Source organism: Aquila chrysaetos, chromosome 7, assembly GCF_900496995.4.
Source record: "Aquila chrysaetos chrysaetos chromosome 7, bAquChr1.4, whole genome shotgun sequence".
Lineage (NCBI taxonomy): Eukaryota > Metazoa > Chordata > Aves > Accipitriformes > Accipitridae > Aquila > Aquila chrysaetos.
The window spans coordinates 35,664,659-35,678,883 of NC_044010.1; the positions used below are offsets into that span (position 1 = coordinate 35,664,659).

Genomic DNA, 14,225 nt, shown 5'->3' on the forward strand with positions numbered 1-14,225 from the left:
TTAGAATGAATGAAATACACGTGTTTGTTCTAAATACTTCAGTCTTATAAAATGGATATATCTTCTAGATGCTGTACTTTCTTTTTCAAAATTTTGCTTTTTGACTGTATTTTTCTCATACCTTTCCCTGTACTGTAAATGCAGTGCTGTAATAAACTCATAATAATTCTGATTGCTACCACAGCAAGTTTAGAAGTGATTAGGAGCAATTAAATTTCCTGGAAAAGAATAACTATTTTGCTGTCATTAAGCCCTGTACTAACGGTGAAAGGTGAATGATCCACAGAACCACTGCTGTGATAGTGGAACTGCTTGTTCTAATGGCTCTGCTAATGTCCTGAATGAAGAGAGATGTAGTCCAAATTGTATTTCAGAATATTATGTAGTGGTCTGGGAGCCAAATGTTACCTTTGCAAAACTGGCACACATGTGATGAAAGCTTACAATAAAACAGATTAATATTTTTATTTTGGTGTAAGAAAGACTGAATTTTTTTTTTTTTCCTGTGAAATTTAAAATTCCACAAATGTTACTTCTCTCTTGCAGCAGCTGGTTGCTTCAGTCTCACTTGTTAAAAGGATATGTAGGTTTATAAATGATAAGTCTCTGCGGGGGGTGGGGGGTGATATTTTACCCCAGCTCAATGCTGTACAAAACGTGAGACAACTTATTGCTCTTCTGAGCAAGAGGATTCCAAGAGCAAGGAAGAAAGCTGCTGATAGAGTTCTTTCCTTTGCTTACTTGGTGCCAGATGTTACCAAAGTATTTCACCCAGACTGTTATAGCTCTCCCCAAGATAATTGAATGCTGAAGTATTCACGTTTGTTAGCAGGTTCTTCACTTTGTTTAATAAGACTGTTTCATGTTGTAACTGTGGAACACGGGTATCATCAAATGGAACTAGCGTATAAAATAATGACACCAAGAATCTGGAAATGCCAATCTTTGTTATTAATGGAATACTGGCATGTTTTTATGAAGGTGGTAAAGGGCAGTAACTTGGCTCCCCTGCCAGCAGCATGAGGATACCAAGTTGTGTATGTTACTGAAGGACAAAAAGGAAGTCAGTGTTAGAAGTAGAAATAAAACTTAGGTCTGTTTGTTGTCACATGCTTGCTTATCATCCTTCATATGAACACGCTTGTTTGTTTTTAATATAGCAACTACTCCCGGCCATGATGTTCTCATTTTTTCTCTACATATGTCTATAAAAGAGGTATTTGCTGTTAAACAGGATGGCCGTTTAAGTACTTAGACAGTCAAAAGATCATTTTTGAAAATGGGAGCTAACTGACTATGATAAGCATGTACTGTCCCTTAGCCTGCTGTACCTATGGGTCTGTAACTGTAATCTTCTGCTGCTGACAGTAAATTCAAGCAAAAAAAGTAGAATATGGTAGCTTACTGCTGGTGTACTAAGACGGATCCATTTTTTTTAAACCACCAAATTCCAATTTATATTTTATTTGGGAGCTTTTGGAATTGCCTTGTGTTTTTTCTTGAGGACAGAGGAAGTTAGGAAATGTGGCTATACTTGACATCCTGCTTAGCTTTTTTCAAATTACATAGCAAACAAAACAAAGGGAAAAGGATATTATAATACTTATTACTAAAAACTGAAGTCTTAGTCTTTTATATTCAAAGGAAACAGAGGTGGTTATAAAACAGAAATTGGAGCTTTATACGTGTTTAACATGCCTAGAGAATAGGGGAATGAAAATGTATGTGCTGTGTTTTATATTTTTGTAACTAAAGAACTTACACTTCCAGGTCAGTCTGTGATCACTGAATTTATATGTGTTCTATCCCATTTTTGTGTGTTCTAGGCCATGACAGTAGCAATGCCAGGAGTAAAGTTACCTTGTTAGCTTTTTTTATTTTGAGGTGGTGTTTTCAGTAGCTTGCCTCTTAGTCATACTGAAAGTTCCCATGATAAATATGTTTGAGCTGGGTTATTCTGGAAACTTTAAGCTAAAATGACATAGCATTTTGAAAATTACTTTAAGAGAAAGTAAAGATGTTAATGTAAAGGGGGGGGGAATGCTTGTTTGCCTTATTTAAGAGCATATCAACACTTGCATTCTGGAATTTAGCATTGCAGAGGAGAGAGGGGAAGAGAGTGTAAGCATTCACACGGAGCGTATGGCTGTTCCTTGAGAAACTTCAACGAATCATAAGCTCTTGAAAAACTGGTTCGCACATCTTAGTCAGCAAATATTTATTAACTAAATGATCTGAATATTCCATGTAACACAAGTGTCTTCCTGTCTGTTGGTCCTTGCATGTCACCTGACTGTGCAGTCATCATCTGGACCAAGTAGTTAAGCATGATGCATCCCACAGCAGTAGGTGATGGGTAAGTTTAATCCTAAATAGTCTTTCTTTATCTGTACTTCTCCCCCAACCCCAGAATGCTTAGGCAGCAGTTGTACTCATGGAGGGATGAAGACTGGTGTTCAGGGAGAGGTGGGGAACAGAGATTGAAGCTTGGTGAAAATGCAGTAGGCCCCGAAACCTGAAAAGGATGGCACTAGCAAAATGACAAATGGTCAGAAGTGGGGGGAACGAGAGGGGGCAAGAGGTGAGAAAGAGGACAAGCTGTACGTTGGTGTGGAAGGAACAATGGGGAAGGGTAGTACGAGGCTGAAGAGCGGAAAGAACATGGATAGAAAAGTAAGGGAGCATGAAGAAGGTTGGCAGCAGGAACAGAAGAGGCTAGAACACAGCACATCTTCCTTGCAAAACCTAGTTGACCCGATTGCTTCTGTTTCACTATTACTAAAGAGTTGTGGACAAAGTGGAGCAGGAAAGGAAGGATTTTTATCTATTCACCATTTTGAAAATAAAATAACAGTTCATTTTAGGGCGTAAACTTAGTAGCAAAAGAAAGTTGTTCATGTTTGACCAAATGTTAGAGTCAAAAGAGGGAAGATTCTGAGAAAGTTACTGACCAGTTGGAACTGGATTTGACAGAGGGTTGCAGGATCAGGATTTTGTGTCGCTTTAGTTTATTCAGCTAGTCTGAGTTAATGCTTGGTTCATTGACAGGCTCATTATTTCTGAAATCATAAAGGACATAAAAATGAAATAATTGACAGTGGAACATCTTAATCTTGATGAAGTGTTTAAATGCCAAAAATGTGTAGAGGAGATTTTCTTCTGCATTCAACGTCTTCAGTCCATTTTAAATGCAGTTATTAGTTAAATAAAACTCTTCTTCATCCTTTAACTGTGCTTCAGTAGCATTAGGAATTCAGTCTTTCATAGAAAGAATCATTAGAAACTTCTATGGTTTTATAATAAAAATGTTGGAAAACTTACATATGCTTACATAAACTGCTTGCTAACATTGTAAAGTATTCAACAGCAATAAAAGCATAGTGAGATTGGTAGTTATTCTGTGTCTTCTTTATGAAACCGCAAAGTATAAACACAAAACAAGATTAATTTGAGTCATAGTTTATTGGGTGCTGATACAAATCATGATTAAAATGGGATTTCCCGTTGCTTTGGTTTAATTCGCCTGGAAGGATATGATAAAATGAGCGTTTCCAGAAGTAAGAGATTCACTACACACTTGTGTGGATATTCCAAAGGCTTTAGTGGCAAGGGAGTGGAATTGTGTCTAGCACATATGCAAACCTGTTGTTTATCCATGTGGGGAATGCTGGGGAAATGTGGAGGGTGGAGTTCTCTTTCTTTCTTTCTTTCTTTTTTTTTTTTTTTTTTTTAAATTAAGTTGTGTTTGAAAAAGTAATTAAATATCATTAAGTAGGAAAGTTGTACCAGAATCAGGTCCAGCTGTGGAATTGCTGATACATGTCCCCTGGTATGTAAGGGGGTTTTGGTAGTCTTTCTAATGCAGTCCTCTTACCACGATAGCAGCAAGGCAGATAGTGTAGTATCTTCTTGATTTTGGGTCTAAAATGTTATGATAACAACACATTGGTTAAATAGTGAGGAGCAAAAAATACTTCTCTGCCCTGTGACAGGTAGATGATGTGTGAGGATTCATGATGTGTATGCTAGGATTCACAAGCAAGAACTGTAAAAAGTCCTTCAGTTTTCAGTGTTAAGAATACAGAAAAATACCCCAAACCCTAAAGCAATCTTCATTTACTATGTGAATATTTGGGAAGGATGAGGGAGTGATGGGAAATATTTTTGCTCCCTCATACCCTAATCCCTTGGAACTCTTGGAGCAATTAAAGAAGGGGGGGTTTCCTTTCCTGCAAGTTTTGTTTCCCTTTTACCAAAATTTCTGTTTAGTCCCCTTAATTCTTTACTATTACTTTATGGAGCTAATAAAGCAGGGTCAAATTACAGTGTGAAATAGGTAGGAGAAACTGAGATGCTGCCAGAAGTTTCTTGAATTTAAGAATCTTTTTAATAGTTAGAAGAATGAGGTTTTCATTTTGCAGGAGGTAGGAGAGCAGCCTGAGGATTTCATTCTGCAATGCCAAGAGCTACCTGGAGGCAGGATACCTAGCATGCTGAGGTGACATTATTTTATGACTAGATTGGATAGGATTTCTCATCTTTATCTTCCTTGTTGTTAAGATGCGCTGTGGTAAATGAGCGATTACATGAACCATGAATGTGAACCATGGTTATGAATGCTTCCCAAGAAATATGCTGGTGTAAACGCAAAGGTCGTGTGCAGAGTTAAGAAGCTGAAGTTCTTCAAGAGACCGAGGTGCCCTTAATTCTGCTTTTGTTGTTGTGCCTTGAGAAATTTACATTATCTTATGCATCCTTAATATCAGTTTTATCAGTTACTACATATACAATTTTAGCTTGTAAAGTGGCACATTTTTTATAATACTTTTTTTCATATTTGGTACCTGCAAATGGGAGAATTTCCAGAATTCCTTTAAAATTCTGAAAGCAGAGTTTACACAGAGTGAATTGGTAAATGAACGCAAATCTTTCTGTGAGATGGTTTGTTGTTTGTCATGCTCTGTGACATTGTGTGGTGATGCTTTGAAGGTAGTCTGTGATATAAATACTTTGTATGGCTTGTTAAGCTCTGAAATGGGATGATATGAAAGGAGGATACTATGAAGGATTAATGGGACAGCAAAGCAGTATATATAGTGTTGGAGAGGTCTTGCTGAATAAAGTCAGTGTTACGTAGTATATATGCTTAAAATCCTACAAAGAAAGGTTGGTGATAGCTTGTAGTGTAGCTTGTATTTCTGAAGAAATATAACTTTAGTGATGGGTTTTAATTTATTGTTAAATTTCGGTTTCTTAAAGTATAACGTGCATTCAGTTTTTTAATGTAATCTCATATTCATCAAGATTAATATATAAATAACTTTATTGCACCACCAAACAATAAAAGGGAAAAAAGTGACACAAAGTAAATCTCATTTTACTGCAGCCGAAAATTGATTTTGTGGCTTTTTAGGGCTTGTCTCCCAGGGAAATTGACAGCATAGCTATTGTGTAATAACTGTTTAGCTGTATCTGTGTAGTGCAACTCCCTGAGGCTGGTATTATATTCCTGAACAGGAACATCATCTTCCTAAAAGTATAATATTCTAAATAATGACTATACTTTGTAAGTACATAAGATAGAGGAAACGGAAGCCACCTTGCTGCTGAATAAGGAGTACATTCTCATTGAGCTCAGCTTTAATAAACTTGTATGCATCAACTTCATATTGATTTGCTTGTCTTAATTTTACTGAATGTCTCTTCGTAGGCAGGTTGTTGGAGATAGATAACCACTGCAGCAAAGGTAGAATGAATCCCTGATGGCATGTTGTCATACATACTCTGCATATATACTCTGTTATTATTTGCATCTATAAAAATACAAATGTGTCCTGATCTTAATGTCTGCTAATATTTGTAGATGTGAATGTATGCACAGGTCTTTGTTTCTTACTAGCTGACATGCAAAATGAGAGTATGACTGAAAAGAGGGTTCTACGCTTGAATGCACAAGGTCATATTTTACTTTGTAGTGAAAACTCCAGTTGTGATAAGCTTTTTAAGCGACAAACCAAGTTGCCCTTGGTTTTTGTTTCATAGTTAAGTATCTTCTTTGTTATAATAACATGACTTTAAAGCTTGTCTGCAGAGGAATAAAAGGAAAAAACAAATAAGCAGTAGTGATTCCGAGTTCAGGCTCCACAGAGCCTTGGTGTTGTCTCCATGTTCTTGTCCCCACTGAGATATACAAGAGGACATAACGTGCAAACTTGGATCTCTCTTTGTTTTCTTGTCTGGTATGTTCTAGGGTAGACTCTAGTCTTAATTGCTGCCAAGTGTCTCTTGGAAGAAGGCAATATGACTGCAATGTCCTCTGGCTCCTCAGCGAAACCTTTTCCTCTGCAGCATCTTTCACCTGGGCATGCATTTCGTCAGTACCTCATTCTTTCTGCCCTTGATATCTCATACACTGTCTAGACACTTGCCTATTTCCACAGTTTCAGCTGAAGGCTTTGCAGGCAAGGGCTTCTTCATACATGAAATATTTTTGACTGACCAGATCTGGCAGCAGTGGTTCTTTGCAGTTGTTTCTGAATGAAGGGAGCAGGTTTTTCAGATTTGCAATGGTGAAGTAGTCCTTCTTTATGTCTAGGCAGAGACAAAGAATAAATAATCCCAATTTATTTGGCAGTCACCTCCATTCAGAAGATACTATGAATAGTGAGAAGTCCTCTATTTGAAAATAGCCTAAGAAGTTGAGGTAGGTGAAAATGAGTACCAAAATTATAGAAGATAAATAGCATGCGAAGAAGGGGATAAGAGGGTACACTGTCTTCTCAGAAGAGAATTAAGAAGTTGCAAAAATGAGAGAAGCCCATTCTTTGGGGACATAGGTCTTTGGCAGTTTAAGAGAAAGTGGTAAGAACTTTTATTGTGTCATCTGCCCCTTGAGGCTTCAAGACCTCAGTTTCGTCAGTATCAGTTTGGACTGAAACTCCTTCTAGCTCAGTATTTCGCCTCTAACCAATGGCTGAAGCTTATACTGTCTTACAACTCCTGCGTATCTTTCCTGCTCTTTTAGAGCTAGGTTTCATGAACTGGTGATGGCGTCTATATTGAGTGGCCCTTGGCATTTTGTTTTTGTGTGAACTCGTCTGAAAAACATTACTTCTACACTACACATGGATAAATTTTGGTTCTCAAATCCAAATGCCAACTTCATCTTGCTTTCAAAAATGTTGGAGATACTTTCATTACAGTTCTTACGCAGTTGGCAAATATGGGAACGCAGGAACGTTGACTAGGTGAGAAACAGAGATAGTCTGATTCAAGATCTCAGCTGTGTGTTTTGGCCATCATATCATTTCAGATTGCCTTCGTGCAACATTAGTGTCTGGAACTTCCCCTGAGATAGTTTTGCAGGCTTTTTTATAATGCTTTTGAGCAGTTGTGTTTTCTAAATACATTTTCACAATCTTTGCTACTTTTCTTTCACAATCACTACTACTTTTTAAAAGTAGCTTTAATATATCAAACAGGTGCTATTAAATTAAATATAATTAAAGTAATTTAAAGTGGTAATATTTTGAAAGCTTTTTAAAATTGCTGAATAATCCTGTGGCAGAACCTGTCTTCACAGAACATGTGATCCTAACAATGGCTCACACCCATTCCTATAGTCTGTTAGTTTTTATCATGTAGCAGATTACTTGATCATAGCCGTCATTAGAATACATTCCATGGTAAAATCAAAGCATGATTACGAAGGAGATTTAAATTTAAAAAAAAAGGCTTTCACCTTTCTTGGTTTCATGCTTAGTTTTTACAACACTGTTGAGTTATTCCTCTTTGCATTTTGTAGTTGTATTTTGGGGATATGTCTTGTCTAGTCTAAGCAGACAGACATGAGCCAGAGAGTAAAATATGAAGGATGAACAGCAAGTGAGTTAGCAGTCCAGATGTAGCCTTCTGTTAGAGGTATCAGCAAAGACAAAGATAAATATGGAGAATGAATGGAATAAGATGAGGGAAAGTTCAAATAATAGCATGGGATAGTGAGTGTGATTAGAGATTATTAAAAATGCAAAAAAAACCTTTGCAAAACATGCAACAACAACAAAAAATCCTGTCAGTTTATTTAAACTTAGGGAGGGAACCACATCATAAGCAAAATACTTTCTGAGACTGAATATGATCAAAGCAAATATGTTCTATGTTGTTGTCTCCTGAATATTTCTCTGTTGGTTTTTAGGTTTGTCCTCTACGTTGTACATCAGTGGGATCACTCTGCTGGAACAAGATAATGTTATCTTCAATCCATTGAAGGAAAGGGGTGAGCAGCTTTCTCACAGCCAATATTTTATCTCCTTTAGAAAGCAGTGTGCCCTGGAAGCAAATATCACTGTATTTTGATGAAAAGTGAAGGCAGTTCTAGATGCTTTTCCTATGTCAAACAGGCTTGCTGTTTTGATTTTTGTTTCTTTTTAACTTTGTGAATATAAGAATCTATGTTATAGAGCAAGTGCCAGGCCTAAAGTTAAATAAGAATGAACAAATAGCCATGCTGAGTCTGCCAGTCGTCCATGAAGGACTTCAAAGAAATGTGTATAGGGGAAGATTAGAAGGAACGATTAGTTGTTAGCAAGTCTGTTGGGTAGTTTCTTCACAACCCTAAGATGGTTAGTGGTTAGTTTATACCCTGAAGCATAACTATTTATATCTCTTACAAACATCTGTTGTAGCTTGTATATGTTAAAAATGATATTACTGAACTCCAACAGCTTACTTGCACCTTATGTTAACATTACTGGGTGGTCCCTTTGCTCTTAATTATGAAGGAGTAAGTAGAGCAAGTGAGGAGTGATGTATGTTAAGTGATCACTTTGTGTACATGTTTCAGCTCACCTATAATCTCTTCTCTTAGATACTCCTTAACTTGCACAAAGAATCCACATTTCCAATTATGATCACCCCTCTTAATTTAGCTTCCTTTCTACTCTCTGTTTACTTTCCTACTTATTTTTATTAAAGGCTTGATTTTTTTTTTCCTTCTGCTTTGTTTTGCAGAACATAATGCTTTTACGAATTCCCTTTCGCCACAGGTATCAATAGAGTTTCTGATTGCAGTTCATGCATCAGCTTCCAGTTTACATGATCTTAAACGTTTCCTTGGGTTTTCCTCACAATTTACTTTAAAAATAAATAGAATGAGAGTTAATTCTGTTCTGCATGAAGCAGACTAGCTGACTTTCTCAGCCTTGGGTTATTTTTGTTGTTTGTAACTCTTTGAATGTAACATCAATGCACAGTTTTCCTTCTACTCTGGATTTCTTTAACAAAGAATAATTGGTGTTTTTAACGTTAAGCTGTCCAGAAGTCGTATGTTCTTAGGCATACTTCAGATACCTTAGTCCATATAGTATTTGGTGTAGCTGTGCTGGTTAAAGATGGTCCTGCTGTGAGTTGATAATCGCCACACATGAGCCAGAAATTACCACACTAATAGGTCAGCCAAGAGCAGGGGTTGTATGAGTGCACAGCAATATGCTTCAGACGAAGTCAGCTGGTTTACATCATAGCCACCTTTAACAGCGGGTTGAACTAGCCTAACTGACTTTATGTAAAAAGGATCAGAATCATTCACGTGTTCTGTGAGCTCAGTGGTAGAGCTGTGGAAGTAATTAGCTCTGGCAGGGTGGCAGTGATAAACATCTGGGAGTGATACCAGCTTCATCTAGCATTGTTGTTTGCAGAATGAACATCTGCTTAGGCTGTGTATCTGCTAACTAGAACTGGATGCTGTATCCTAAATTAGGTTATAAAAGCCAAATGTGTAAATACCTTTTCAGTTATTTTTCTTAAAGTTTAACATAGTTTGCTTCTTACCACTACTGGGTAATGAGGAGATGTTTCTCTTTAGTGAACCAAAGTAATTCCTCAGTTAATTGCCTCAATTTAAGTATGTGATTAGCTCAATTTGTTCTTCTTGATTTGCAGTAGTTGTCTTCACTAAATCTCATCAGTTGCTATCTTGCCTAATAGCTTAATCTTCTTCTACTGTAATTATAAGTCAGAGGGGAAGCTCTTACGAGAAATGAAGGATATACCCATGCAGAATTCTTTCCAGCTATTCCCCTGGGAGAGAATAGGGCAAAAGTCCTTCTTGATGAAATAATCTATGGATCTAGCTCAAAGCTGTGCACCTCTTTCTTCCTTTGTGTTGCCTGAGGGATTTCCAGATGTGGAATGTGTTCTTCCTTATGGAAATCTGGAAGGAAGGGTTGGTCCAGGTTGTCTGATTATCTAGAAATTCTTGCCATGTCCTATTGTCTTCACCCATTTACATGTGTTATCTTTGTTGCTTCCCTCTCCATGTTGTTCTTTGTGTCACTAATATGATCTCACATCCTTGCTAACTCTTAAGACATTCTTCCTTTTCTGTGACTTTTACATCTTATTTCCTTACTTCTGACAAAGAACTTCATCTTTCTCCCACAGCCAAACAATTTCTTTTACAGCGTTTTGTGAGGAACTTCTTCAGCTTCTAAAACAATCATGAAATAGTGTTTACTGTTTCTTTGTTGATCTGTTCAACTGTTCTACTTTTATTTTGAGGGTAGTCCGGTTTGAAATGAAACGTGCACCTTTTGAGAAGGAAGAAAACCAGCATTTTGTATGTGCCCGTTCACTCTATAAATACAGAAAGACATTAATGCCCCGGTTGTAAGCTACCATTTTTGAAAGAAAATGAATGTTTAAACACAGGGCAAATGCTTACAGGGCTGATGTTTTAGAATGTGTCCCCTTAAAGTATTTTGAAAGATATCTCACTTTGCTATTCTGGCAAATGCCAATTTAATTTTAACATTAAATGATTCATAACTATACAAAAAAAAATTAAAAATCTGAAGTACTTCTATCAGTGAATGCATTTGTCATTCCCGTTTTTTTAATTATTATTTTGGTGGAGAAATCAGAAATGGTTCTGGAGTCTCAAAGGAAGAGATACTGATATCCTATAAAGACAGATAGACAAACTCAAACCAGAAAATACTTTCATTAAACCTATTAGGAAAACTCTAAAGGCAGTCTTTACTCTTTTTCCTCTGTAAATTGTATTCTTAAGAAAAATGTACTTCAGCATAGGAGTTCCCAAACTGTAGGATACCTTTTAGCCAGTATTCCACAAGCTTCTTAAGATGGTATGTGCGTGTTGTTTACAGATAGAAACTTGTTCAGCTCCATAAGCACATGACCCAGTGCCAGAACCAAGATCTGCTCTTGTTTGCTCATATTTGTGGTTCCCAAGATCCTTTTGTGTGTGTAAAATGGCATAGACTACCAGAGAGTAACAGCTCCATTTAAGCATGAGTGAGTGCAAGTCAATAACCCAGCTTGTAAAGGAAGTTGTGCTTAGGTCATCCCAGTGAACTTCTCTGGTCTTTAAAGCTGTTTAAAAAGAAAAAAGAAAAAAAAAGAGAAATTGCAGTAATGCTTAGGAATCGCACTTTGAGTAGAACTTGATGCAAAGTAAGGCTTGAGGTTTGTCCTCAGGAGTTAGGTTTGTCTCTGTGCCTGAAACTGTTAAATAAACAAAGAAGGGAATCTTGAAATTTGTACTCTGTTTCCTAAATGAAACATTTACTTGAGACTATTATAATTTGTAGGGGAAGATATCCAGAAATGTAAAAATTGCTTTTCAAAATGGTCATATACTGTAGTAGTATGCAATGGCAAAGGAAAGATTTAAAAATAATTGAAAAATTTGTAGTGATTGAACACATTACAAAGAAAAAAGGTTTTGTTACAGATCTTAAACTGGTGAAAATTCTGAAACTTTGTTCTTCAGTACTGACATAAGTGGAAGAGAGCAGAAAACCTGGAATTAATACCTGGATGTAATCTTTTTCAAGACATGAGCTCTGTCTTTTCTAATATGAATTTTTTTTATAGTAGTTAAACATTAGAACTCCTACATGTCAAGGAAAATTGAGTTCTATGGTAATAGTTAATGGTAATAGCTTAATGAATTATGTGATTTCAGTTGTAATGGCTGCTAATCTGACAAGAAAATGAAATGTAAATTGGTGATTTGATGGATAAACTCTTATCTGGTGGTGGTGCTATGCTAACTTTTTTTTTTAATTACTAGATGTCTAACTTTTAAAAAAAAAAAAAAAAGTTTACCTTATCTGGGCACCAAACTCCAGCTAATGCTTGGAGGGAATAACATACATAAATTTACTTGTGTTATAAATTCTGTTAATAAAATGAGTATTTCCCAAAGTATCAAATGTCTATGAAAATGTGACTTCTGAATTCCTAGGTCACTTTTGAAACTGTATAATGACACAGGCCTAATTGTTTAAAAGTTGTTAGATATTGTTCTATTCTTTGTTGAGCCTTAAATGACTTGGCTGGTAGATTCCTGATGTCGGAAGTGATTTGAGACTTTGTTTTCTAAAAGTAATTTCAGGCCCTACTTTAGAATATGGATCCATACTCATAAATAAATAGGGTATTCCTTAACACTTCCTACATTTGGTTCGTTGGCTGTAGACTATTATTATTTCAGTTACAGTAATGCTCAATGTGTTGTTAGCCTTTTCAAAACACAGAAACACAAACCTTTACTCATTTCTAGATTTTATGTGTTACCTTAGAATGTTAGTTAAGTAGTGCAAAAATAAATGCTATGTTTACTTGAAGTTTGTGAATGTAAAAGAACCTCAGCTTCTTATTAAAAATCTTGCATTAAAATATAAAATGATACAATGAACTTCTTGCTGATGAAAAATGTTGCATTTTCCAACATGATTTTTTTTTTTATTCCTTGAGAAAATGCACGTAACTATCATAGTCAATAAACTTGAAACTCGCTGATTTGCGGGGGGGAAGTGTGCATAAATCTTCCCCCCCCCCCCCCCCCCCCCCACCTTTTAGAACTGGATTCTAAGTGGTCACTATTGTAACTGACTTTTTTTTTTTTTTCCCCTCCCCAAGAATATTTGTTCATACTTATGATGATTTGACATAACTAATGTTTTATTAACCATGATGGCAACACAGACATTAAGTATAGACAACTATCAAGATGGACAACAGGTAGGTGTGTTTTTCTTTCTCTCTGAACTATATACAGTTAGCAAGAGAAAAAAGGTAGTGACTTTTTCCTTAATGCCTGCTTTGGCATTGTTTAAGTATCTGTTCTTGTTTGTAAAACAAGATTTTTAAAGTGATAAGCTGCTATTCTTTAATACTTGGATACTTTTTAAAGGCTTAGCTAATCTTTGCATGACTTTGCTTAACTTATGGGAGAATGGTTAGGTAAGGGGTTTTCTTCTGAATCTGTTCTAGATGATTTGTGTGCTATGATGTTCCTATTTTTAGGAAAGTCAAATGGGCATCTGTAATATTTTTTGTACATGATGCTTCAGTGTTCTTACATGTCTGCAGTTACAATGGCTAGATGATGTTTACGTAGTCATAGACTTGTTGGTCTTGAGCAAGTGAAGGGTAAATTTAGTTATCTAGAATTATATGCTACTTTGACTACATTTAAGTTGATGCAATTATGCTGCAGGCTGAAAACTGGTAAAATACTGGAATTAATTTTAATGAGGTTATTGATTAGAATTGCTAATTAGAAAGCTGGTCAGTGGGCTTCCAGTTTCTTACTTCTGTTAACAGCCAACTAGAATAATGAAACATACTCAGATATGTCTGGTCATGATGTTTCTTTTTTGTACAACAGGCTGTATATTGCAACAATTTGAATTGCTAAATTAAAATACTGTTAACTGGACACAAGTCATGCCATGGCCTGTACTCTGAAGACCCATTTTTACGTTACTGTGTGTCAGCCCTAAGCAGTAAATACAAGTACTTCTGTCAGCAGATGGCAACAGTGGTGAACAGTCAGAAGAAAAACAGCAACTTTTCCCATCTCTTATAGAAATATGTTTATCTGAATGCAATCTGGGATTATTGATTTGTTGTTGTTGTTTGCTTCTTTTATTGAAGTTCTAATTTCTCTCTCTCTCCTCTCGCCTACCTTGCGTCTTTTACTTTATTCCCCCAGTAAATACATGCCATCCTGTGACACATCAATGAAAGTAATATTTGTTTTTGTAAAGAATGGATTGGGAGGGAGCATTTTCTTTCTATTTGTTTTGTATTTTAAGCTCTCAGTGACCAAGATAGACAGGTAATTTGGGTGCCTGCTGCTTTTGTAGTTTGGAAATGGCCCACAGAAAATAGCCTGCAGGTTTAAGTGAGCTATT

At 36.3% G+C, this 14,225-nt stretch overlaps 1 protein-coding gene across 6 annotated transcripts in view; it reads left to right on the forward strand.

Annotated features, from left to right (window-relative positions):
• Positions 1-14,225, forward strand: part of PKNOX1 (PBX/knotted 1 homeobox 1) — a 44,834-nt gene that overhangs the window by 3,436 nt on the left and 27,173 nt on the right. Inside the window, exons 2-5 of one of the 6 annotated variants that reach the window (XM_041124803.1) lie at positions 2,302-2,356; positions 4,422-4,498; positions 8,195-8,275; positions 12,946-13,047. In XM_041124803.1, the coding sequence (XP_040980737.1) occupies positions 12,997-13,047 (51 nt within the window). In that variant the 5' untranslated portion in view covers positions 2,302-2,356; positions 4,422-4,498; positions 8,195-8,275; positions 12,946-12,996. Of the gene's footprint in view, positions 1-546; positions 2,357-4,421; positions 4,499-8,194; positions 8,276-12,945; positions 13,048-14,225 lie in introns of those variants that run through there. The other 5 variants (XM_030020089.2, XM_030020090.2, XM_041124802.1 and 2 more) reach the window with 5 other exon arrangements.